The 27,408-nt window shown below is 43.9% G+C and overlaps 1 protein-coding gene across 8 annotated transcripts in view; it reads right to left on the reverse strand.

Annotated features, from left to right (window-relative positions):
* Positions 1-27,408, reverse strand: part of LOC311514312 (NEDD4-binding protein 2-like 2) — a 107,608-nt gene that overhangs the window by 72,923 nt on the left and 7,277 nt on the right. For 3 of the 8 annotated variants that reach the window (XR_014709868.1, XM_084616811.1, XM_084616815.1), the window contains exons 3-5: positions 20,985-21,109; positions 7,201-7,289; positions 6,710-6,786 (exon numbers count right to left, since the gene is read on the reverse strand). Coding sequence is in view for 7 of the 8 variants with exons in the window: in XM_084616811.1 (XP_084472937.1) it covers positions 6,710-6,786; positions 7,201-7,289; positions 20,985-21,109 (291 nt within the window). In the remaining variant the exon portion in view is untranslated. Of the gene's footprint in view, positions 1-6,709; positions 6,787-7,200; positions 7,290-16,552; positions 16,678-19,938; positions 19,994-20,945; positions 21,110-27,408 lie in introns of those variants that run through there. The other 5 variants (XM_084616812.1, XM_084616813.1, XM_084616814.1 and 2 more) reach the window with 5 other exon arrangements.

Consider the following 27,408-nt stretch of genomic DNA (forward strand, 5'->3'; position numbering starts at 1 on the left):
GGAGTTGCAGTGTGGGAGGGGGTGAGGGCTCCGGCAAAGGATGTGGGCTCTGGGGTGAGGCCAGAAATGAAAAGTTCAGGGTGTGGGAGGGGGCTCCAGGCTGGGGCTGGGGATTAGGGGGGAAGGGGTGAAGGCTCCAGCGTGGGACTGAAGGGTTTGTGGTACAGGAGAGTGCTCCAGGCTAGGACTGAGGGTTCGGCGGGCAGGAGGGGGATCAGGGATGGGGCAGGAGGCTGGGAAACGGGGGGGGTTGGCTCTGGGGGTGCAGGCTCTGGGATGGGGCTGGGGATGAGGGGTTGGGGTGCAGGGGGTGCTTGGGCTGGGACTGAGGGATTTGGAGGGCAAGAGGGGGCTCATGCCTGGGGCAGGGGGTTGGGCCACAGCGCGAGTTCAGAGGTGTAGGCTCTGGGAGGCACTTACCTCAAGCAGCTCCCAAAAGCAGCGGCATGTCCCCCCTCTGGCTCCTATGCAGAGGTGCGGCGCTGGCCAGGCGGCTCTGAGCGCTGCCCTGATCGCAGACGCCACCCCCACAGCTCCCAGAAGCAGCAGCATGCCCCCCTCTGGCTCCTATGCAGAGGCGCAACGCTGGTCAAGCGGCTATGCGCGCTGCCCCGTCCACATCGCCGGCCAATTGAAGCTGCTGGGGGCGGCACTTGTGGCGGGGGCAGCATGCGGAGTTTCCTGGCTACCCCCATGCGTAGGAACCAGAGGGGGGACACACAAAGATCCTGATCCCGCTCCCCAGCCAGAGTGGGACAAGCTCCCAACCCCACTCCCCAGCAGGAGCTCCAGGACCAGATTAAAAGTTCTGACGGGCTGGATGTGGCCCGTAGTTTGCCCACCCCTGTTCTGAGATGTATTAGCAGGAGTGTTGTAAGCAAAACATGAAAAGTAATTCTTCCGCTCTACTCCACGCTGATTAGGCCTCAACTGGAATACTGTGTCCAGTTCTGGGTTCCACATTTCAGGAAAAATGTGGACAAATTGGAGAAAGTCTAGAGAAGAGCAATAAAAATGATTAAAGATCTAGAAAACATGACCTATGAGGGAAGACTGAAAAAATTGGGTTTGTTTCGTGTGGAAAAGAGAAAACTGAGAGGGGACATGATAACAGTTTTCAATCACATAAAAGTTTGTTACAAGGAGGAGGGAGAAGAATTGTTCTTCTTAACCTTTCATAGAATCATAGAATATCAGGGTTGGAAGGGACCTCAAGAGGTCATCTAGTCCAACCCCCTGCTCAAAGCAGGACCAACCCCCAATTAAATCATCCCAGCCAGGGCTTTGTCAAGCCTGACCTTAAAAACTTCTAAGGAAGGAGATTCTACCACCTCCCTAGGTAACGCATTCCAGTGTTACACCACCCTCCTAGTGAAAAAGTTTTTCCTAATATCCAACCTAAACCTCCCACACTGCAACTTGAGACCATTACTCCTTGTCCTGTCCTCTTCTACCACTAAGAATAGTCTAGAACCATCCTCTCTGGAACCACCTCTCAGGTAGTTGAAAGCAGCTATCAAATCCCCCCTCATTCTTCTCTTCTGCAGACTAAACAATCCCAGTTCCCTCAGCCTCTCCTCATAAGCCATGTGTTCCAGACCCCTAATCATTTTTGTTGCCCTTCGCTGGACTCTCTCCAATTTATCCACATCCTTCCTGTAGCGTGGGACCCAAAACTGGACACAGTACTCCAGTTGAGGCCTCACCAATGTCGAATAGAGGGGGACGATCACGTCCCTCGATCTGCTCGCTATGCCCCTACTTATACATCCCAAAATGCCATTGGCCTTCTTGGCAACAAGGGCACACTGCTGACTCATATCCAACTTCTCGTCCACTGTCACCCCTACGTCCTTTTCCGCAGAACTGCTGCCTAGCCATTCGGTCCCTAGTCTGTAGCTGTGCATTGGGTTCTTCCGTCCTAAGTGCAGGACCCTGCACTTATCCTTATTGAACCTCATCAGATTTCTTTTGGCCCAATCCTCCAATTTGTCTAGGTCCCTCTGTATCCTATCCCTGCCCTCCAGCGTATCTACCACTCCTCCCAGTTTAGTATCATCCACAAATTTGCTGAGAGTGCAATCCACACCATCCTCCAGATCATTTATGAAGATATTGAACAAAACCGGCCCCAGGACCGACCCCTGGGGCACTCCACTTGACACCGGCTGCCAACTAGACATGGAGCCATTGAGGATAGGACAAGAAGCAACGGGCTTAAATGGCAGCAAAGGAGATTTAGGTTGTACATTAGGCAAAACTTCCTGTCAGAGTGATTAAGTACTAGAATAAATTGCCTAGGGAAGCTGTGGAATCTCCATCCCTAGAAATTTTTAAGAGCAGGTTAGACAAACACCTGTCAGGAATGGTCTAGATAATACTTAGTCCTGCCATGAGTGCAGGGGACTGCACTAGATGACCTCTCGAAGTCTCTTCCAGTACTATGATTCCCCACCCAGACAAGTTCAATGGGGATCACAGGGCTTCTCATGGGTTTCTGAACCAATGCCACTCCTGTTCCATATAAGACCACAGACCTATTCCATCGATAGAGCCAAGGTGGGGCTCGTCATCAGTTTCCTGATTGAGAGGTACTTGCCTGGGCTTCCCCCTTTTTGGAGTAAGCCAGTCCCTTCTTGGGAGAGTTTAAGAACTTTGTCCAGGCCATGACAACCATCTTCGATGGCCCAAAGCAGATACATACAGCAGAATCAGCACTTCAAGCCCTGAGACAAGGCCACAAGCTGGTCACTAGCTATGCCACAAAATTCTGCTGCCTCACAGCTGACACAGAATGGAACAAGGCTACGCAGCACCACCACTTCTAGCGTGATCTGAGTGATGAAGAGATGGACGAAGTGGCCTGGGCAGAAATCTTGGCCAGACTGGCACCCCTGATCAACCTGAATATAAGAATTGATAGCCGGCTACGGGAACATTGCCAGGAAAAGGCAACGGTGCCCTGACCATACCTCAGTCTCAGTCACTCATGCCCAGACTCCCCACTGACCTCCTGCCGCAACCGGAGCCCATGCAACTTGGCATTGTCTGATCCAGCCTTTCTGATGGCGAAAAGAACCAATGCCACTTGGCAGGCCTATGCCTTTACTGTGGCAGAACTAGACATTACAGCTCAAGCTGCCCAGCTAAAGGTTGGTTCGTCTCCCAGCAAGGAAATACCAGCCCTCCACCTTTTACAGGAGTTCTGGTTGGGGGTGATGTATTTCCCCAGGATCTAGCTTGATACACCAGTACCTCTTCACAGGTACCGTTAGTGGCGATGCTCCACCTTCGGCTCCCGCTCCACTTAAGACATCCGGCCATGGCAGATGTCCACCTGGAAGCCCTCGTGGACACAGGAGCATCTCACAACACCAGATATCAACATGAGTCAATCCCAACCCAGAGCTCATTGAAGCGGTCAATGGATCTCTATTTTCCTCCAGCCCAGTTACATGAGAAACAGCTCCTTCAGAAGTCACCACTATCCAGGACCACCAGGAGACCTTTTGGTTTGGCCTAGTCCATTTCCCCCTCTTCCTGGTTATTTCTGGCATCACTTGGCTAACCACTCATGACCCCCACAACTGCTGGAGCTCTAGCACGATCAAGTTCACTTCTCTGCACTGATGTCAGACCTGCTGTCTCAACCTCAGTCCGAGAAAAGAGGCAGCCCCCATCTTGTACTTGTTGAAGCTGTCTCTCTCCAAGCCAGGCTAAGGCAGTTTAGGAGGGGCCTGATGAGACACAACCCGCCCCTAGTTGAGGGGCGGGTTGATACTCGGGGCAAAGTATCAGGATCTATTTGATATTTTTGACAAAAGGGAGGACCAATATTTTGCTGCCTTGTCAGCCCTATAATTGCCCTATACATATCCAGGCCAGAGTGGAAATTCCTTTGGGACATATTTATTCCCTTTCAGAACCCAAGCTGCAGGCCCTTAGAAGCTACCTACAAGAGATTCTGCAAGGGGTTCATCTGCTCCTCCAAGTCCTCGAGCAGGACTCAAATTTTATTTGTCACCAAGAAGGATGGTTTCCTACACCTGTGTGTTGACTATTACATTCTGCACCTGGTATAGACATTTTGAATGCACTGTGATGCTGTTCTGACTACACAATGCCCCTGCTACTTTTCAACATTTTATAAATGACATTTTCAGAAATATGTTGGACCATTTTGTAGTAATTTACTTAGATGACATCCTGATCTTCTCTGAAAACAAATATCAGAATGACCAGCATGTACACAATGTTCTAGAAAGAATACGTCAGACCACTTCTACACTAAATTAGAAAAATGCAAATTTGATCGGAACATAGTTGAGTTTCTGGGTTACACTGCCTCCCCAGAGGGCCTATGGACTCACATAAGGTCTCTACCATCCCAGAGTGGGCCACTCCGAGGGATGTCTGGGGCATACAATGATTCTTAGGGTTTGCTAACTTCTACCAGTGTTTCATCTGAGATTTCGATACCGGTAGCCCCCCAGTGGCCCTTCTGAAAAAGGGAGCCTGATTTGTCTGGTCTGGGGAGAGTCAACATGTATTCAATCAGCTAAAAGAGGCTTTCATTTCTGCTGCCACCCTTGTCCATCTAGATCCCTTCTGTTGAAAATGGAGGCTGATGTTTCTGATTTTGCCAGTCATTCTTTTGCTCCCAACTCACTGATTCTCAATGCCATAATAATTCAGTCCCTACCACAGAATTAGTATGTGGTCGCTCCTATTTTAAGTCTTTCGTTGTATGAATTGGTAAGGGATGTGGGGACAAAGGGCAATGTCCAGTGGCACAGGCAGCTGCAAAGAATTTGTACTGAGGAAGGCACCTGCAGAGAGCCAGTAAGGCCCCAAAGGTAAGTGGTGCTGACAGTGGAGGAGGCATGGCCACAGTTGCTGATGCATTAGTTCAGTACATCCCCACAACAGTGTCCATGGACAGAATTTCTAAGGAACACTGACTGCAGCTTAAGGCTGCCCTCCAATGGCATAAAACCTGAAGAAGCGGGATAGTAGAACTATCACTTGCCATTACCCTATTGTAAATTCTCCCAAAGCACAATGAACCTCTCCAGCGCAAGGAACTGCAATTTTGTACCTCCACATGCCATTCACTTTCGACCTATATGAATGAAGGAATGAAGGCCTCTATGGGAGGGAGAAACAGCAACTGTTTAACAGAGCAGAGCAACACTTCACACAAATACTGTACCCAATTGCAGGAGAAATGTAATGTGTAATTACCAAGAGAAGAATCTGGCCAGGTTGCCAGAGTTAACGTCCCTAACTCTTGCAAAATAATTTCATGGACTATTTTATAATTACATGTGATCAGAACTAACTGGTAAGATGTTGATTCTCACAATAAAGTCCCTCTGACAAGTGCACACCTGTTCAATACTGACTTTGAGGATAGAATGTCTTACGCAACCACCAAAGACCACTTCCTAAGCAGCCCTGCATTTTCCTTGATGACCTTCTATATAAGTACTACCTAGATCCTACTCTGCTTACCTATTAAGAGCTGATGAGATACTGAATTGGGATTCCTACTTTTGTTTCACTCCAGTATTGTATTAGAGCCATTACACTTCTTTATGTAAGTTTTCATTATAACCTACATTTTGAAAGAGTTCAGATACTTGGTCATTAAGAATTTAGTTTAATTTGAGTGAGATTATGCATGCAATTTCTCAGTATTTAGTAATTATTATTCTTTTTATATACACTATGCTTGAATCTAAATTTTAATATTTTCAGTTACCAAAACAAGAAAACCAAATGTTGTGCTCTTCTGACTACTATCTAGTTAGAAGGTGAATGTTCTTACTATTTTTTCCTTATCCCCTGTTAACATACCATTGCAAGGCTAACTCAACCCAATCACTTTGTTGGTAGCCCTAAAATGATACCATGTCAACAAGAGATGGGGAAAAAACAGTGAACATCTTCATCCATTTGACTTCTCCCAAGTTTGCCTGGCACGCACCGACATCCCATAGATTTCAAGAAGATCTGGAGTGGATGACAAACATCAGAAATTAACAAACAAAATTAAATGGGCACTGCCATAACAGATCAGACCAAATGTCCATCTAATCCAGTATCAAGTTTCCGACAGTACTTACTACCGATGATGGGGGGGGGTGGCGCATGGGGTGGCACAGAAAAAAGCTTCAAGAAACACTGTGATGGACAATTATGGAATAACATGCTCATATGGAAATTTTCTTCCTAATCCCCACTAGTTAGGAATGGAGTTATACCCTTAGGCATGAGGATTTATATTCCTTGTAAAATGTTTTATCCTACCTAATTAAACTGTTGGTGTTCTTATCAATATAAATGTTTAATCTATATAAATGCTCATGGCCTCAGTCACATCTTGTAGTAATGACTTCCCAGGTTAGGTTAATCATCCGCTGTGTAAGGAAGTGTGTCCTATGGGCCTGATTATTTTTCCACTTAAGTCCATGGAATTTTGCTGTTGATTTCAAAGGGACCAGGACACAGGGTCCTCTGTGTATTCCTGAGCTGATATTTATGTAAGCAGTATATTTACATACATATTAACAGAAGTCAGTACATACTAGAAAACACATGTTAGCAGTAAAGCACCTAAGCAATTATTGAAGTACTGAGAAAAATTTAAATTAAACCACAATACAAAAGAAAATAACTATGATGGCTACTATAACACAAGTCTTACTTTTCTAACTCCTCAGGATCAAACTTCCACCATGTGTCTGGCTCATGGAATTCCACTCTGTAGCCTTTCCCTAGAGCCTACAGTAAATAAAGAAATACAGTATGCATGATAGGTGTAACATTATTATACTAGTTTATGCTGCAACAAACATAACGTCATTAAATAGAAAAAATATTAATGAAAAACAGACTTATTGAAATTAAATACTAAGCAGTCTTAGCCCATTGAACTTTAGATCACTTACCCCACAACCTCTAGGTTTCATCTTAGGATAAAAACATTAGGTCAAGTCAATCCAAACTAGACTACCCCCATACCTGTTAGTGGCTATGTCAAAGAAATAGCCTGTTCGAGGAGAGAAAGGAATGTCAACAAGGAAGACCCATTACTAGACAAAGTAGTTGCATTCATGCTTTGTGAAGGTAGGTCTGCAAAAAAAAAAAAACACAGTATAACAACAATGGATTTAATTACACAGTAGCTATATTTACCGTTTCCACATACGGCTTCATTTCCCAGGCTTGAGTATTAGTGTTGTCTATTATAACTGGAGATCTTCCCTGTTCCATAGCTTGCTTTGCTGCAGTAAATAAAGATTAGAATACAACCCTCAATATATGAGTGAAAAATTGGAATGAATATTCTGTCTATTTCAAGTAAAATGATGACAAGCATTTTTGTTCTACAAGAGGTTTGCATTAGTATGTTGTGATTAATTAAGGAATCTAAACTGGATTTCTATTTAATTAGATTCCACTTAAATAAGGCGGCCACAGCTTCAGGGTAAACCAACAAACAGTAATCTGCTTAACACAGACAAGTGCTAATAGAGCTATATAGTTAACAGGGAAAACTGCCTATTTCCTTCTTGATTCCTAATAAGCAGCTACGGAGGCATTTGTTATGGGGAACAAGACAAGAAGAGTGTTGGCTAAAGAACTTTTATAGTTACTTTTACAGTTAATTCCTAGAATAATAATTACAAGGGCCACATTACATGGAATACACATTTATTGTGACAGAGATGGCATGAAAATGCTTCTAGAAAAACTTATGCTTAAGTTACTTTATTGCTTTCAGCAACTAATATATCCATTAATAAAAATCCCATATGAATAACTGCAAACTATCAAGCCTAGAACTTTTGGCTGAGCTAGCGCATATCTTTTAAAAAGACCTTCCATCTTGATTTAAAGACTTCAACCACCACATTTCTAGGTAACAGGTTTCAGAGTGGTAGTCGTGTTAGTCTGTATCAGCAAAAAAACTTCAGAAACAGACTCCACCGAGAAACTGCAGAACTGGAATTAATTTGCAAACTGGACACCATTAAATTAGGCTTGAATAAAGGGTGGGAGTGGATGGGTCATTACATAAAGTAAAACTATTTCCCCATGCTAATTTTTTCCCCTACTGGTACTCATACCTTCTGGTCAACTGTTTGAAATGGGCCATTCAGATTATCACTACAAAAGTTTTTTGTTCTCCTGCTTATAATAGCCCACCTTAATTGATTAGTCTTGTTCGAGTTGGTATGGTGACACCCATTTTTTCATGTTCTCTGTGTGTATCTGTATATATCTTCCTACTGTGTTTTCCACTGCATGCACCCAATGAAGCGGGTTTTAGCCCATGAAAGCTTATGCCCAAATAAATTTGTTCATCTCTAAGGTGCCAAATACTCCTCGTTCTTATTTCTAGGTAAATTGTTCTCATAGCTAATTAACCTTTTTGTAAAAAAAATCTGCACCCTGTTTCTGATCTTAATTTATTCTAGCTTCTAGTTCAGGGGTTCTCAAACTGAGGGTCGTGACCCCTCAGGGAGGTCGCAAGATTATTACATGGGGGGTCACCAGCTGTCAGCCTCCACCCCCAAACTCCACTTCACTTCCATCATTTATAATAGTGTTAAATGTAAAAAAGTGTTTCTAATTTATAAGGGGGAGGCGGGTCACAGTCAGAGGCTTGCTGTGTGAAAGGGGTCACCAATACAAAAGTTTGAGAACCACTGTTCTAGTCACTGCATCTTGTTATGGCTTCTGTATTAAACCGAAAAGGCCTCTACTACCAGAAATCTTTTCCCCATATAGATACTTATAGACAGATCAAGTATCACCAGTGAACTTTCTTTGTTGAATGGAGTTTTAGTCTCACTGTAAGACCTCAAATCATTCTGGTAGCTCTTTTCTAAATCCTTTCCAATTCGTCAAAATCCATTTTTAAGTGTGGAAACCAAAACGGAATGCAGTATTCCAGTAAGGACTAGCCACTAGGTAACATGTGGTGGTAAAGAGGAGGCAAGACTGACTCAAATGCAAAAAAGGAGTAAGAAGGAAATTGGAAGGAGTAGCCTGGTAGCGAGTGAGTGGAAGCAGGGATAACAGCAAATGGAATGGCCCAGAGAATGGTGTGGTGGTGAACAGAAATAGAGAAATGTGAGAAGTATCTAGGGGAAAGGAGTAGGAGCAGAGAGGGGGAAGGACAAAAGGGTCTATAAAAGGGATGGGAAAACTACAGCCAGGGGGCCGCAACTGGCCCTCCAGACATTTTATTCTGGCCCTCAAGCTTCCAGCGGGAAGCAGGGTCTGGGGCTTGCCCTGCTCCAGCTGGGGAGCGGGGATGGGGGCTTGCTCCGCTCCACACAGCTCCCAGAAGCACCAGCACGTCCCCTATCCGGCTCCTATGAATATGGGCAGCCAGGGGGCTCCGCATGCTGCCCCCGCCCCAAGCGCTGGCCCCTTAGCTCCTGTTGGCTGGGAACCACGGCCAATGGGAGCTGCAGGGGTGGCGCCTGCGGAGAGGGCAGTGCACAGAACCGCCTGGCCGTGCCTCCATGTAGGAGCCGAAGGGAGGACATGCCGCTGCTTCTAGGAGCTGCTTGAGGTAAGCGCCCCCCAAAACCTACACCCTTGGCCCCCCTCCCATGTTCCAACTCCCTACCCCACCCCTGATTCCCCTCCTGCCCTCCAAACCCCTCGGTCCCAGCCCGGAGCCCCCTTCTGCACCCCCAACCCCTCATCCCCAGCCCCACCCCAGAACCTGCACCCCCAGCTGGAGCTCTCACTCCCCGCCCCTCACCCTAAAGTCCTGCCCCAGCCTGGAGTTCCCTCCCACACCCTGAACTCCTCATTTCTGGCCTCACCCCAGAGACCACACCCCCAGCCAAAGCCCTCATGCACTCCGACACCCCAACCCCCAATTTCATGAGCATTCATGGCCCACCATACAATTTCCATACCCAGGTGTGGCCCTCAGGCCAAAAAGTTTGCCCACCCCCAGTCTATAATCACAAGAGCACATTCCCCTCCAGAACCTGGAATTGGACCCAGATTTCCAGAGTCTCAAAATTCCTCTATTGCCTGGCAAATAGCCATTGCAAAAGGTGCATCATCTTCCATTAGTGGCTTGTTCACACAGCATACTATTGCTACTTGAGAGGACCATACATAGAGAGGAAGGATGATCCAGCAATTACAACAGTACACTTGGACTTGGTAGACCTCTCTACAAGTTTCTGTTTGGCCACGGACTCCCTGTGTGAGTCTTGGGCAAGTCACTTAGCCTCACTCTGCCTCAATTCCACATCTCTGAAATAAAGATGACAGTAGTTTCTTTTTCATAGGGGTATTGTGATAAAATGTTAAAAAGATTGGGAGGCACTCACATATTTGAGTAACGGAGGGCTATTTAAGTACCCAAGACAGATACCAGTTATTAGTTTAGGTCAAGTGGTAGAAGCCTGATAGATTTAAGATCCAAATCCTGCTGATGATCCATGCAAGAGTCAGCAGGGTTCCACAGGATGGAATGTGGGTGGGTTTCAGTTTACTTTTTTAAAACCCTAAGAAGTTAAAGCCCAAACAACCTATGTTAAAAGTATGTTAAATCTGCAAAGTCAAGTGCACAAATTTAGGTAATGACAGAACTAAGGTTGCCTATGCAATGAATGAGACTACTGTCTATAAGAACCATGCATCCCTAACTTGATTCAGAAGTTGGAAGATATGTACAGTAACTCCCTGCTTAACGGTGTTTCGATCTTACTTCCCTGCTCAATTAAAGAACATGCTCCATTTAAAGTTGTGCAATGCTTTACTATAACATCGTTTGGCTGCCTGCTTTGTCCACAGCTGGCAGCCCCCCTACACCCCCCCACAGCGCCTCCCACCCGCTGGCAGACACCCACAGATCGGCGCCTTCCCCCGGCTCCTGCCCGCAGCAATCAGCTGGTTTGCGGCGTTCAGGAGGGGGGAGGGAGGAGCGAGGACTTGGCACGCAGGCTCCCCCACCCTCCCCTGCCTCCCGAATGCTGCAAACCAGCTGATTGTTGAGAGCAGGAGACAGGGGGAGTCTGGGCACCGTGTCCTTGCTCCTCCCCACTCCCTCCTGAACGCCGCAAGCCAACTGATTGCCGCGGGAAGGAGGCAGGGGAGGAGCGAGGATGCGGCATGCAGCGTAATGGGGGAAGAGGGGGAGGGGATGAAGAGGTGGGTTAAGAGGGGGGGCTTGGGGGAAGGGGTGGAGTGGGCAGGCCGAGGGTTGAGCCCCTCACCCCGGTGCTTGCAGAGTAGGGGAAGCTGCCGCTGCTGCACAATGTGCTTCTCCTAGTCTACAGCACCTTCAGCCTCCTTGCCTGCCTCACTGTTTCCAGTACCAGTGCCTGTCTGGGGTAAGGCGCGGGAACCTCCCAACTATAGTACTGTACTGTACAGTCTCATGCTTAAAGCACTTGAATCATAGAATATCAGGGTTGGAAGGGATCTCAGGAGGTCATCTAATCCAACCCCTTGCTCAAAGCAGGACCAATCCCCCAATTTTTGCCCCAGATCCCTAAATGGCCCCCTCAAGGATTGCAGTCACAACCCTGGGTTTAGCAGGCCAATGCTCAAACCACTGAGCTAACCCTCCCCACAAATGTCATCTTGGAGAACTGGATTCTATCACTGCTTCTCCCATGAATTTCCTATGTGTTACTAGGCAAGCCACTTAAATGAAACTTTTCAGAGGCTGCCACTAATTGTGTGTGTGACCCAAGGACCTCTTGATGTCAACTGGCAGAGGACACAGGGGTGCATAAGGGTTACAGGGATCCCCTGGTTCTGGTATTTACATTCACCAAAAACTGTCATGCCAGGTTTCTACTGAAAGCCTGCCACTGTTCATCATAATCATTGTGAAATGTATGTGTGAATAATATGTAAGGAGCTATGTATATGTAACTGTGAATTATGCCTTGAAGTTAAAGACAGATCACCTGGAGGTGACATACCTTAAGAAAGGTTACACCAGACATGAGGTAGGAGACATTTATCTCCTTGTCTGACCACTGTGTATTCTGTATTTTACAATGGAAATCTATTTGCGTACTGAATCAAATACCATTGAAGAGATTGTGGGGACTTCAGGAGAAGAAATCAAGAGGAAGATGTGAACAGCATGTGGGGTTGGGGGGAGGAGAAAAGAAAACCCTATTTACAGCTGAAGAACAAATGACTGGTCTATTATATCAATATATATCAGAGATACCCTGGCATCCTTCATCTTGGAGACAAGGTGCCAGCAGGCCTTTGGTCTCATGAAAGGAAGGTCCCAGCCATTCTGGTTGAAAATACCATGAAAAGCACTTTGGGTAAGCAGTAACTTATTAGAGAAGAGGGCATGTTGCTACTTAAGTTGTAGTAGTGAAGCCTATCACTGAAAGGGTGCACTAGAGGGACTCAAGTACAGGTCACCCTGTAACTGTGACAATGATAACGTAATTAAAGACAGTAGCATAATACATATGCACAAGGAGGTCAAATTAAAGTTGCATAAGCAACCATAATTCTGCTATTTCCTAATGTTTGACTACTTGACTTTGCAACCTTACATTATTAACAGTGTTTTAAATGCAATATACAATTATAATATATAAATTGTTTTAGCATCAGTTACAATCTGTAAATTTAATTTTCAAATTAATATTTTGGAGTCTAAAATTTCACTCTGAGCTAAAATCTAATTAGTAGTTTTGTAAAATAGGTATCAGGTAACTCTCAAGTGCTCTGACATGGAGAACGTTAAATTACCTTTCCAGCTTTACAAAAATTTCATAGAATCATAGAATATCAGGGTTGGAAGGGACCTCAGGAGGTCATCTAGTCCAACCCCCTGCTCAAAGCAGGACCAACCCCCAATTAAATCATCCCAGCCAGGGCTTTGTCAAGCCTGACCTTAAAAACTTCTAAGGAAGGAGATTCTACCACCTCCCTAGGTAACGCATTCCAGTGTTACACCACCCTCCTAGTGAAAAAGTTTTTCCTAATATCCAACCTAAACCTCCCACACTGCAACTTGAGACCATTACTCCTTGTCCTGTCCTCTTCCACCATTGAGAATAATATAGAACCATCCTCTCTGGAACCACCTCTCAGGTAGTTGAAAGCAGCTATCAAATCCCCCCTCATTCTTCTCTTCCGCAGACTAAACAATCCCAGTTCCCTCAGCCTCTCCTCATAAGTCATGTGTTCCAGACCCCTAATCATTTTTGTTGCCCTTCGCTGGACTCTCTCCAATTTATCCACATCCTTCTTGTAGTGTGGGGCCCAAAACTGGACACAGTACTCCAGATGAGGTCTCACCAATGTCGAATAGAGGGGAACGATGAACGATCACGTCCCTCGATCTGCTCGCTATGCCCCTACTTATACATCCCAAAATGCCGTTAGCCTTCTTGGCAACAAGGGCACACTGCTGACTCATATCCAGCTTCTCGTCCACTGTTACCCCTAGGTCCTTTTCCGCAGAACTGCTGCCTAGCCATTCGGTCCCTAGTCTGTAGCTGTGCATTGGGTTCTTCTGTCCTAAGTGCAGGACCCTGCACTTATCCTTATTGAACCTCATCAGATTTCTTTTGGCCCAATCCTCCAATTTGTCTAGGTCCCTCTGTATCCTATCCCTGCCCTCCAGCATATCTACCACTCCTCCTAGTTTAGTATCATCCGCAAATTTGCTGAGAGTGCAATCCACACCATCCTCCAGATCATTTATGAAGATATTGAACAAAACCGGCCCCAAGACCGACCCCTGGGGCACTCCACTTGACACCGGCTGCCAACTAGATATGGAGCCATTGATCACTACCCGTTGAGCCCGACAATCTAGCCAACTTTCTACCCACCTTATAGTGCATTCATCCAGCCCATACTTCCTTAACTTGCTGACAAGAATACTGTGGGAGACCGTGTCAAAAGCTTTGCTAAAGTCAAGAAACAATACATCCACTGCTTTCCCTTCATCCACAGAACCAGTAATCTCATCATAGAAGGCGATTAGATTAGTCAGGCATGACCTTCCCTTGGTGAATCCATGCTGACTGTTCCTGATCACTTTCCTCTCATGTAAGTGCTTCAGGATTGATTCTTTGAGGACCTGCTCCATGATTTTTCCGGGGACTGAGGTGAGGCTGACTGGCCTGTAGTTCCCAGGATCCTCCTTCTTCCCTTTTTTAAAGATTGGCACTACATTAGCCTTTTTCCAGTCATCCAGGACTTCCCCCGTTCGCCACGAGTTTTCAAAGAGAATGGCCAATGGCTCTGCAATCACAGTCGCCAATTCCTTTAGCACTCTCGGATGCAACTTGTCCAGCCCCATGGACTTGTGCACGTCCAGCTTTTCTAAATAGTCCCTAACCACCTCTGTCTCCACAGAGGGCTGGCCATCTACTCCCCATGTTGTGATGCCCAGCGCAGCAGTCTGGGAGCTGACCTTGTTTATTCTTTATTCTTGACTGACTAATTTCCTCATTTGGGAAGTGTACTTTCATTTTTGCTTTCTTCACTGTAATCCTAGTATAAGTAGTATTCAAGGCTTATATACATGTGTAGGGCTACAAGTACTTTAGCAAGTCTATGAATAAATGTATACACCTCCCCAACACCTACATAATGATGTAATTAACAGCTGCTTGCACCCAAAGCTGTATAAAGGCATTCACTGCACGCTAAAACTGAAGGTAATGAGTTGTTCTGGTACTGCACAGACACACCCCAGCTTCAGAAAATAGGAACAGTGTTCCTATTAAATATTGAAATACAGAAATATTGGATAACTTAGATAAATGGATAAGGAAATATAGAGCTTTTCACCTCTAGGTCACTAGTCTGAGCTAGTCTCAGGTCAGAAAGGACTAAAAATCATTATCAAATGACAGCTGTTTGGTGGCATTTATTTATATTTTTATTTATAAAATGCCCTCTAACATGTCTCAGGGACAAAAAACACTTAAGAATGTACATTTTTTGCCCTCCTCTAGAAGAAAAAAATTACAGTTCTCCAAAACAAAATTCCCTTCCAAAACAATTTCTAATCAAACACTGTGTCATAAGGCCAACATACCAGATTATTGCTGACCAACACAGGAAAAAAATTTTGAACTGAGAATATTCTATTACTTAACATTTAAATCTAGAATCTAAATCTCTCAAGCACTTCAGCTGACCTCATTCACCATGCTGGCTCACTGGGAGAAAAGTTGTTTTTTCTATAGCTAAGATCTAGAACAAGTACAGCTTTTCAAGATTAAAGTCAAACTCTGCTCGATATCAAGAAATGAACTAGAAAACTATGAAAACTTCTGTAATACATTTCCTGCATGCAGGAAACCATATTTTGCATTAGTTGGAGTACACAAGACTTTTTCAGTGTGACCCAAATCAGAGCCTTTTCAGTAACCAAATCCAGAAAACACAGTGGCATGGAAAACTGTGATGAGGTCTGGATGTGTAAGAAAATGTTGTAAACAACTTAAGAACATAACAACGGCAATACTGGGTCAGACCAAAGGTTCATCTAGCCCAGTATCCTGTCTTCCGACAGTGGCCAATGGCTGGTGCCCCAAAGGGAATGAGCAGAACAGGTAATCATCAAGTGATCCATCCCGTGTCGCCTATTCCCAGCTTCTGGCAAATAGAGGCTAGGGACACCATCCCTGCCCATCCTGGCTAACAGCCATTGATGAACCTATCCTCCATGAACTTAACTAGTTCTTTTTTTAACCTGCCAGACAGACGTAAAAAAACTACAAACAAACAAAACATAAACTCCTCTCTTCACCACCTCCACGACCACCACCCAAATTTACAGGGGTCCAAGAGCATTCCCATGTTTAAATTTCCTTGGACGAAAGACAAGCAAATAAAAGGAGTAGAAATAATTGTTTCCTTTAACCCATCAGCCAATTCTATTTTGTCTGGTTTACACAAAAAGATCATTCTCATCCAAGTCCCAATCTTGGCCAGGTGCTGAGATAGCACAGACACATCATCATCCAGGTCTGATAAAAATGAAGATGCAGAGCAGCATTCATTTGCATAAGGATGACCCTACGTCCCAAAATGTCATGCTATTTACAAGAGACGGATAACCAATTGTTCAGAACCACTCTCCAATACCTCTTTGGCCTTGTCTAGAGTAGGAAAAAGGTGCTTATTTTCAAATTGCGTTTAACTATGTATATTAGTGCTAAACAGAATTAACATTAGCTCAATTTTATCAGGTTTAATTATAGCCTTTGCCTACTAAAAATGAGCAAACGATATGAAACTAAGTCTATATTGGTGCTAAATTGGGTTTTAAATTGAGTTGAGTTAATTTGATTGAAAATAAGCACCTTTTCCCCTACTCTACAAAAAGCCTTGGAGAGGAAACTTCAACTAGTGGCCACAGGCAGGTTAACAAAACCTCAGGCCTTGTCTACACTGGGGGGGGGGGGAGGGGGGAAGATCCATCTAACATATGCAACTTCAGCTACGAGAATAGCGTAGCTAAAGCTGACGTATCTTAGATTGACTTAGAATCACTTACTTCGCGTCCTCGCGGCACGGGATCGACAGCTGCCGCTCCCCCGTCAACTCTGCTTCCGCCTCTTGCCCTGGTGGAGTTCCGGAGTCGACGGCAGAGCGATCGGGGATCGATTTATCGTTTCTACACTAGATGTGATAAATCAATCCCCGATAAATCGATCACTACACGGGTAGTGTAGACGTGGCCTCAGTATCAAAGATTGCTGACAGATTTTAAAGGATCAGAATAGTCAAACAACTGTTGTCCATTACCAGGAAGAGATTAGCCACCAAATGAGTTACAGTCTCATTCCAAGTGAATAAGTGTCTATATCAGAAAATCCACCACAATTACCATAGTTGGCAGTTTTAAACAAACAGCCAATTAATCAATTAACCTATACTCTACTCCTGAAGCTGGTCCCTCTCCATAACACTATTGAGAAGCAGTGGATGAAGCCTACACTGTTGCTGTTCCACTATTTCGATGGAATATGAAAATTTATCTGTGCTTACTTGAAAATTTCCTTTTTTAAAATAATAAGATCCACAGATCCTTTACAATGGGTACTTCAGCCTGCTTGGAGTTAGAACCAGACCTATCAGTCATTAGCAGCCTGGGAATGTGCTACTTCCTGAAGTTCCCTCCAGTTCAGATAACTTCCACAGCCAGGATATTTCAAACCTACTTACATTTACAGATTGTGCTAAATATACTTTGAGGAAAAACACAATTTCTCCTACTGCAAAGCTAGGTAAATACTAACCAATAGCAACAACCCCAAATCCTTGGATGTCAATTTCCATCTCTGTTCTTTATGATCCACTTGTCTCCATGGTGGGCCAGATCTGTGGACCTTATTACTTAAAGAAAGAAAATTTTCAAGTAAACATTGATACATTTTCTTATTCTTGGTGCATAGATCCACAGATCCATTAGAACGGGATTTTCATAACAGTGTCCCACCACAATGGGAAGCAGGAAAATGCTTTAAAAATGGACATCCAAAACAAGGTAAATTATATAAATATTGCCTCCATCTTTCCTTGGGCACTAAGATGTGGATAAAATTTCTGCCCAAAGAAAGAAAATGCATTGGATAAGTCTGGATGAGCAAATATTCAGAATATGGTGAAGTCTAGCAGATATCAATAGCAGAGACATGACTACTCTGTCCTGAGATTGTCAACGTTCCTAAGGACTGGACTTTGATGATTAACTGAAGGAGGAATATTTCGTGAATTTATTTAAGGAATGGATGCTATGACAGCTGTCTGAATTAAAATTACAATAATAAATAACAGTTTAAAAGCTCTCAATTTATTTAAAAAAAAAAAAACTCATCTGATTGAAGACAGTAGCTATCTGGAGGTCTACTCTAATGGACAGGCAGTGTAACAACCCTTCCTGCAAGGTTTCAATCTGGGCAATGCTGTAAGGAGCAGGACAACATGCCAAGGTTGTACTCTGTGACTGTGTGAGGTTAGGGCAAGGTTGATGCCCTAAAGAGAGATTTAATGTTGGGATGTGTAAAAAACTGCCTTTTATTGAATACGCTGAGAACATTATACTACAGAGCCTTGACCTTTTTGCTGGGATGCTCACGCTCTCACAATAAAACGCTCCAGGCTATGGCCACTCAAGGATATGTTTCACTTATTTAACATGGTAGTTATTCTACTGACTGGTGCACAGTCCACAGTTTAAGTTCTATTTGTTTCCTTCTCTTTTGGAGTCCATGACAGCAATAAGTCACCTCATCCAAGTATTCATTTTAAACCTGTCCGATCCCAGAGGAAGGACTGGTTTTGCAACAGCAGATCTCTTCTGTGAGATAGGGACATCTAAAGATCCAATGCTATGTTAACCAGATCTGAGAACCACAGTATCACTAAAATAGCTGGAAACTGATTTGTCTGAGCATCTAATCCCAAGGTCCAAAGCCCCATATACATGCATGAAACCAATATGAACCCCTTTTCTCTCCCTTTTTCTTCTTTCCAGGGAGAAGCCCTTAGGCCAAGCAATTTTTAGGTTGCAATAATCTCCACTTTTGTTAGTGCTGCTTGTGAAAGCATAGGGAGACACTCAGCATGTCAGATGACAGTTCATATTTGTTTTATTTTTGTTCATCTGATGCCACCTAAAAGTTTTCATGCCCAAAGAAGGCTGCGATGAGATGATGCCTGACTGAACTTGGCTGGCTGTAAAGAGCCTGTATAGTGAAGAGGCCATTCTTTCAAGTAAAAATCTCTCTGAGTTCAAAACACTGAATCCCTCACCACAAGGGAAAACAGCCACATTTATCTCTGACACCAAACCCAGGTTAAATATTGACTAGTGAACATTGAGGAATCTTCTGGCCTTATAAAATGGAGGCCAGGGCAGAAAAAAAATAAATGGTGAGTCAAGAGGCCTCACACTGCCCACTGTTTCTTTCACATCTGCGCTGCTGTCTCTTCCTTCACCCCATAGCCCATGTGTCTGGTGGGAAGTGATGGAAGTAATGACGAGAGACATGGCAACCTGCAACAGAGGTTGAAAACAATAACCTGGATATTAGGGCATGGTGATGAACAGCAGCAGCTGGGAATGACAGCATGATACTTTCCCAGTCTTTTTGGTGTGGCCAGAAATCCCTATCCCTTCAGTACATCTTCCCAGAGTGCATAAGGAAGAGTATATGGCTACAGCTTTTCTTGGGTAAGAAGCTGCAGACCTCCTATGCATTGTTTCACAATACTCAGTACTCTATTGTCTAACAGTGTCTATCTTCTGCTGTGTTGTTTGTTTAAATTTATTTTACTCTTTGATTTTCTAACTCTGATTTCATCTGCTGGCCTTCCTCCTGCAAGCAGGAAGAATTCCCTTTGCATGTGTGTTAAGTGGGGGTAGGTGCATGCCTAGAGGAATCAACACCTGTCTATGGCCTAGTCTTTTCTTCACTGATCTGTCCTGCTGCACTTTGAAGACGAGCAGAGGAACTCTCACAGAGGATTATCTTCCCTGCTGCACTTTGTGAAAGTCAGCAGGGGAAACTGTGCCAATTTTATTATTCATTTATTCACTCTTTGGGAATCTGTCCTCATAATCCTGCTTCAGAAGGGGGAGTGAAACTGGTCCTAAATTGCTCCAGAAATATTTCAAGTGGCTACCGATACCTCTGTCCTCAAAGAGGCTGGACAGAGACTGTTTCCCTTTCAGGTCTCTCAGGAAGGTCCTGTCCTGGTGCTCAAAGATAGGCTTCCCCAGGAGCTCCACCCCTCTCTACTGCCTGGGATCCAAATGGTCCAGATAGGTCAGTGTTTCCCCCAAGGACTCAGCCTGGAATAGGAGTAGGGATTCCTAGAGGAGGCTGTTCTAGAGATGAGACAATGGGGAGGGAGCTGGGTCCAAAGGCCTTTTACCACTGTCTCTGGTGTTGGCAGCATCCACGCTTGTCTGATTCACTCCAGTTGTGACCTACAGAAAAGTGGAAGGGGACAGGGAGGAGACAGTTGAGCTCCTCAGTCACAGGCACAGCTGCTAGTGTAGGTTATAGGAACTCACATGTAATCTTCCATCTAGTATGCTGCCCTTCTGGCTTCACTCCCCTCCCCCCATGGGAAGTGAAAAGGGAGTGGCTGCTTGCCCTGGAGCCAATTTCATTCCAGTCCTACCTGACTCCTTTCTTACCAGGCAAAGAGGGTCTGAAGCAACCCCACCACGCCTGAACTGCATCTTGCCCAGCAAAGCTGGCTTCCCCAACACTGTCTGGTTCCTTTCCTTCCCAGGAACGGGTGAGGCAACAAGCCAACCCTGCCGTCCCTGGGCTGAGAGGGAAACTGCATCCTGCCTGCAGAGCCAGTGAGACACTAAGTAAGTGGGGGAGCAGGAGACAAAGGGCCTTCCTTTTGCTTCTAGCTTTTCTTGACCGAGCTTGCACCCTGAAGCCTGCAGAGGCACCATCCGATGCAAACACCTCAGAAAGGGATGCAGAGCTGAGGGGACAATTGCCCCAAAATCAAGTGCAGCCCTGGGACATGACTGGGAATTAGACAAAAACATTACTGAGGCCCGCTGTTAGTCTAAAATTTTGAAATAAAAGACAGGAATTTCCCACAGAAAAGTCCTGCGGCAGGGAGGGGTGGCTGAGATGCTGGCCACTGCAGGGAACTTCAGGACACAGGGCGTTCCCCTGCTGCCAGTGACTAACAGATCTGGTTCTGCCCTGAGCCTGAAAGCAGGATAAAGTACCCACTGTAATAGATCTGTGGATTTTGCACAAAGAAGAAAAAGGATTTTTGTCTACAGTCTTCTCACATCTGAATCTTTAGTTTTAAAGAAGGGTACAAGTTATGTATTTGTGAATTCCATGTAAACTGACCACTGACACTTGCATATATATATTTATGCTATACATGCATATTCTAACCATTCGAGATCTAAAAGAATTCCTCTACTGGGTTCACACCTCTCTTCTGGTTCCAGTCATGAGCATCACCAAGCTGAGCAACGTTATATGTATATCCATCTTGCTGTCGAAAATAATCATCAGTGCTGAACACCACGCCATCACGATTTTGACCAAGTAGAATACTGTTAAACAAAGGAAAAGGCAAAACCATTACAAATTAACCAAAACTTATTCTTTATAGGGTAAACAAAAAAGTGATATATGGAAGTTTAATGCTGTACTATTTTTGATCTTCGATACTTTCAGTTTTGTAGCTAAAAGAAACTCAACAATTTCCAACCCAAAATTAAGCATTTTCTTTTCTCTCCACTGTTTCTTTATTCGCTGTTTTTTCTCCCTTCCTCACAGGAGGTACACTTGTGCCTAATTTCTATGACAGCAGCAACTGAGCACATTCCAAATCTTTTAATGTATACATTCTCACAACACTCCTGGGAAGTATTACTCCCATCTTGCAGGCGGGTAGTATGGGATACAATCACACAGGGTGTTTGTGGTAGAGTTCGGAATTGAATTGGGTCTCCTGAGTCACAGACCGGAGCCCTAACCACTAGACCATTCTTTCTCTCATTTGTACCTGTGCAACTCTAGCACAGCTTTTCTCAAATGCAGCCACAGTGGCCGCATGTGGCCACCAGGGGCTTTTCTTGTGGCCACACCCTCCTGGACTATGATGGGGGTGGGGTGGGGGGTGAGTGGCAAAACAGCAGCATCTCCCCCCCTCCCTGTTGCTCCTGGATGCACCACATTAGTGTTGATTGCTGGGGCTGCCAGCAGCAGTTGGGCTCGGCCCCCCTCTGGAGACACCTGGGGCACAACGCTGGAGGATCTGGCAGTCAATGAATTCCCCATTTTCCCGGAGCAAGTGGGGCTCAGGTTTTGGGCTTCCGTCCTGAGGTGACACAGTGGCAGATTCTGACTGAGGGACTTTGGGCTCCAGCCCCGGGCTGTGGCTGTGAGGCGGTAGACCCCAGGCTCCGGTTGCAGGGCTTCAGCTCCAGCCCCCATCCAGGGCTTAATTTATCCCCAGACTTGGCAGGGCTGAGTAAGTCTGCTGTGAAATGTGATACTGGCATGTTTATTAACAACACTTTTCACAACAGACTTTCTATCTAGCAATAAATAAATAACAATCTTTTGGACTGGTCAGTGTGCATATGTATTTGTTTTTCCTAAAGCTAATTAAGTATTTTAGAGAAAAGCGTGAGAGCAGCCATCAGCAAGAGTTGGTGGCCATACTCTGAGGCCACCAAAAAATTTGTCCTGAGAACCCCTGCTCTAGCATATAGTACATGCCTAGCCAGAGCAGCACAGTAAAACTAACAAGACTTACACGTCAATTACTCTATTGCTGTTGCACAGGCAAGAAAAACAGGCAGTGGCAACAGCACCAATGTAACAACCCTGCAGGACTGTTCTACTGAGGAAAGTCAGAAATGCAACAGAGCATATGGCTTTTCTTAAAAGCATCCCTCACTTTTAACTTAATTTAAAATAAGACAAGCAATTTGATTCTCTCCCCCTCCCCAAATTTAACTTCTCCCACTTTTGGTCACACAGAGAAATCATTTGATGAGTCCCTCTACCCTCCATCTTTCCTAAATTTTCAGTGGAAAACACTGTTTTAGTGTCACTGCATGCATTCTTAGCTCAACCAGGAGAAAAAAAAAAAAGCACATTCCTCCATCAATGTAATACTAAATCCAATCACCACACTATCACTCCCTAATGCAAAAAATTAAATATCTTAATTTTAATAATTAAGGGTTTACATTTCACAATTATTTGATGCACAGTATTTTTTATTTAAAATAAAACCTTTGCCAACACTTCTATGCATTAAACAATCTTGGTTGACAATGGTTTCTTAAAAAGCTTTAAAGAAATGGCAAAGAAAAAGAGACTGATTTATGTTATATGAATTTCTGCTCTCTCTCCTTCTGTTGCTCTTCTTTCCTTTACCTGTTCTCTTACTAATCTATCCTCCTAAACCACCTCACCTCCCTCTCCACTTTAAATTTTCTTTTAAAATTTGTCAATGCCAGTTTGGTATTGTATCATGGATTGGATCCATTTAATACTACTAATTTTTCATTCAGACATCCTAACACTTTATTATTATTTAACCAATCAAGTGTCTTTCAGATTTCAAATATACGGGGCCAGGGAATTATGATTTTTATAAAAGCCATATCATCCCCAAAATAAACCCATCAAGTGTCCTCTGCACCTCCTGTAGGATCCATCAGAAGAATAGTATATACATAATTAAGGCCACAATCTACCAAAGTAACACTACGTTGCCCCACTGAAGCCATGGAGGCCTGTATGTTCAGTTCTTTTTAAGGGAATGGGACCATCATAAATATGCATTTTATTTTCACTGGAAATGTTACTGCAATCTCAAATAAATCAGTAATGCAAAAGCAGTTCTGTCTTGGGAAAACACAGCACTCATTGTCACCAAAATCTACTATACACACATTTTTATAATTCTATATTCTTATCTAATATTGTCATCAACTACTGTGATAAATAAGCTATTACAGAAGAGGTCTTAATTTTTATATGAATGATTTTATTCTTTTCAATTTTTAAATTCTGAATAAAGCTAAAATTAACAACCTTTTGTTTTATCCAAAATTCATTTCAATATTGCCTAGTTATGCCAAAACATATTTGTGAACCAGGAAGGTTGATTTATTACAGCTCAGTTATAGGAACAGAATTATCTGCTACGTCATCAGCACAATCAAAATCTCAATCCAGGGTCAAAATGAGACTACTTAATATATTCATATTTATCAACCACTTCTTAGACCCACTATTACTTTAACAGGTTTCAAGTAAACATGGTTAAATTTGTATGTACACAGCAGTCTTTCTGCCACTACCAACACATGTCCACAACTATCACACTGCCTAACCATATTGGTACCAGTGCATTCTTGGAAATCTAGGCAGCTATGCTATATTGCCTCAAAAGGAAACAGAGTAGCCAGAGGATAAGAAATAGAGTAGCATATGGGGCATTGTATTCTGGGATGTCCTACATTTTAGAGACCAGAAAGGAAGAGAACAGGACAAATCACAAATAACGTAGAAGCATAAGTGTGTCAATTTGCACACTCAATTACCATACCTGTCCATAAAAAATTGCAATAACTTTACTCGTTAGAAGTTTAGTTATTACACAATTCTGTCCTTAACTTTGTGCACACAACCCACTGTCATCAGCAAGATAAGTCAGCAAGATCATAAGTAGTATAAAGAAAAGGAGTACTTGTGGCACCTTAGAGACTAACCAATTTATTTGAGCATGAGCTTTCGTGAGCTACAGCTCACTTCATCAGATGCATGCCGTGGAAACTGCAGCAGACTTTATATATACACAGAGAATATGAAAAAATACCTCCTCCCACCCCATTGTCCAGCTGGTACCAGCTGGACAATGGGGTGGGAGGAGGTATTTTTTCATATTCTCTGTGTATATATAAAGTCTGCTGCAGTTTCCACGGCATGCATCTGATGAAGTGAGCTGTAGCTCACGAAAGCTCATGCTCAAATAAATTGGTTAGTCTCTAAGGTGCCACAAGTACTCCTTCTCTTTTTGCGAATACAGACTAACACGGCTGTTACTCTGAAATAAGTAGTATATAATCTAACATTGTAGACCAGTCACAAAACCACACATCTTCATTAAAAATTCAACCACAGAAGGAATCTGACACCCCACTCCGCCAGATCAATCATGAAGATAAAGCTCATAACACAGTACCTAATCTGTTTCAGAGTAGCAGCCGTGTTAGTCTGTATCCGCAAAAAGAAAAGCTACAGCTGTAGTTCCCGAAAGCTAATGCTCAAATAAATTTGTTAGTCTCTAAGGTGCCAAAAGTACTCCTTTTCTTTTTACCTAATCTGTGTATAATTTATATTACTTATGCATTTATAGCAATTTATAATGGCATTAAGAATAATGAAGTCCAAAAGATACTAATGATCCAAGTTGCAAGTAGTATGATCAAGACTGTGCTAAGAATGGTTTCGGAGTAGCAGCCGTGTTAGTCTGTATTCGCAAAAAGAAAAGGAGTACTAGTGGCACCTTAGAGACTAACCAATTTATTTTTCTTCCCCCACCCCTATAGATAGGGTTACACATATTGATAAAGATGTTTATGTAATACAATTTATGACATTTTAAATGTATAAGAATTTGAACACAAGTTTCCTCCTGAGCAAATAAAGCTCATAGTACTGATACCTTTTTAACAACTTCAAGGTAAATAGTGAGTTTTGCCCATGCCTGACAGCACTTCATTTCCACCCCCCTAAAATCTTTCTTCTACAGATACTACATTCCAAGTCAGGAAGCCATGATTTCAGACAAGTAGCTGATTTTCTTATTCAGCGCAAGATAATTCTGCATTTGGCAATGAGATCCAGCTTCCATATTATTCACCTACTGTATAAAACACACATACTTCAGGTGTAGCTATTCTCCCCAAGCAATAACTGACAATTCAGTAGATTCTTACAAACAAAAATTTCTCCTATCTTAAGATAAAGTACCTACCTTAATGAAACAGGTCATAGATAACTAGGCCACAATCCACCAACTGGCTGCATATAGCCATATTCATGCACCTCTGAGGAGCCCCAATGACTTCAACAAGTCTCTCTGCAAGGCTAAATGTGGGGCCTTCAGTTTTATTTTAAATTTTACAGTGTCATTGTTATGTACAATTTACATAGCATTTTATGTTGTACTGACACATATCCAGCACATTCTGCTGTATTCTCCTATTTGCTAAAGTCAACATTGACAATGGCACAGAGGTCCTGCAATCCCAGAAACACAATAAATTATTTTATTTTCCATATATTGGTTACCCCCAGCCAAAACTCTGAATACAGCACAATTAAAACAGTCATAACATATAAATTAAAATTAGGGTTGTTGATTAATCACAGTTAACTCATGCGATTAACTAAAAAAAAATTAATTGAGACTAATCACAGTTTTAATCACTGTTAAATAATAGATTTCAGAGTAGAAGCCACGTTAGTCTGTATCCGCTAAAAGAACAGGAGTACTTGTGGCACCTTAGACTAGACTAACAAATTTATTAGACCATAAGCTTTCGTGGGCTACAGCCCACTTCATCAGATGCATGGAATGGGTCATATAGTACTAAGAAGATCTATACATACATACATAGAGAAGGTGGAAGTTGCCATACAAACTGTAAGAGGCTAATTAATTAAGATGAGCTTACTCAATTCAATTATATTAATTCAAGCTCAGCAGTTTCTCCTTGGAGTCTGTTTTTGAAGCCTTTCTGTTGACCTAAGAGTGGCAATTCTGGCAACCTTTTCTCTGAGAAGTTCTAGTGCCCTCATGCTTTGAAGCAGGGACTTAAAATTTGGCAGGGGGTAACCTTAATGCCAAAGGTGGGCCATATGCCATCCTCATAAAAACCCAAATCTGGCCAAGTTATAAACCTTTGGAAAAAAAAAGTCAGTTCACATATATTCAGCAGACACTTGCTAGCATAGCTAAAATCCCAGAAGATTCCATCTGTACTGAGCAAGTACTTCCCCCACAATTGTTTCTCCGGGCTGCTGTCAGCAAGAGCAGGAAGCATGTCAATCCTGTGGTTTTGGTCCCAGGCAGCATGGAAGAAGAAGCTGCCTGATTCAGATGCAGAGGGGACAAGAGTTGAGGAGGGGATTAGGGAGCAAACAGACAAGTAGCAGGGGGGAGGGGAAGAGACTGGCTGGGCAAAGGGACTAGGAATGGGAGCCAAGGTGGGAAATGGGGGGTTGGATCTGGGAGCCAGTTCCCAAGGGGGTGGGGGAGAAAACTGAAATTAGATGAGGACCAGGCAGGGAGCAAGGAGGAGGAATTGGGACTAGCTGGGCAATGAGACTTGGAACCATTAGAAAGGGCAGAAGGAAGTGAGGGAGAAAGATTTGATGAGGAGGCAGGGAATGGGGAGAGAATTGGGTCTGGCTGAGCAAAGAGCCAGGAGCCGGGGTGTGGAATGAGATTGGATAAGGAGACCGAGGAGGTAAACTAGAACTGGGAGCCAGGGGAAATGGAAAAAGTGGGTGGGGAGAAAGACATATCAAACAAGGAGTAGAGGGGGAGAAGGAGGGATGGGAATGGCCAGGCAAGGAAACTGGCAACGAGGAGCTGATGGGGTTTGGGGGGAATTGGAAATGGGTTGGCAAGGAGTCTGGGAGAGGAAAACTGGGAGAGGGAGTCAGGAGGTGGTGACCGGGATTGAGGAGTAGAGGAGATTGAGGAGTAGAGACTGGGACTTGGATGAGGGGAATGGGGTGGGAAACAGATAGGACTGGGACAGCTTGAAGGGGATGAGGCAGAAGGGGTCAAACTTTGAGGGAATGAGCAGAAAAG

The sequence above is a fragment of the Lepidochelys olivacea genome (assembly GCF_965140295.1).
Source record: "Lepidochelys olivacea isolate rLepOli2 genome assembly, chromosome: 1".
NCBI classification, from domain to species: Eukaryota; Metazoa; Chordata; order Testudines; family Cheloniidae; genus Lepidochelys; species Lepidochelys olivacea.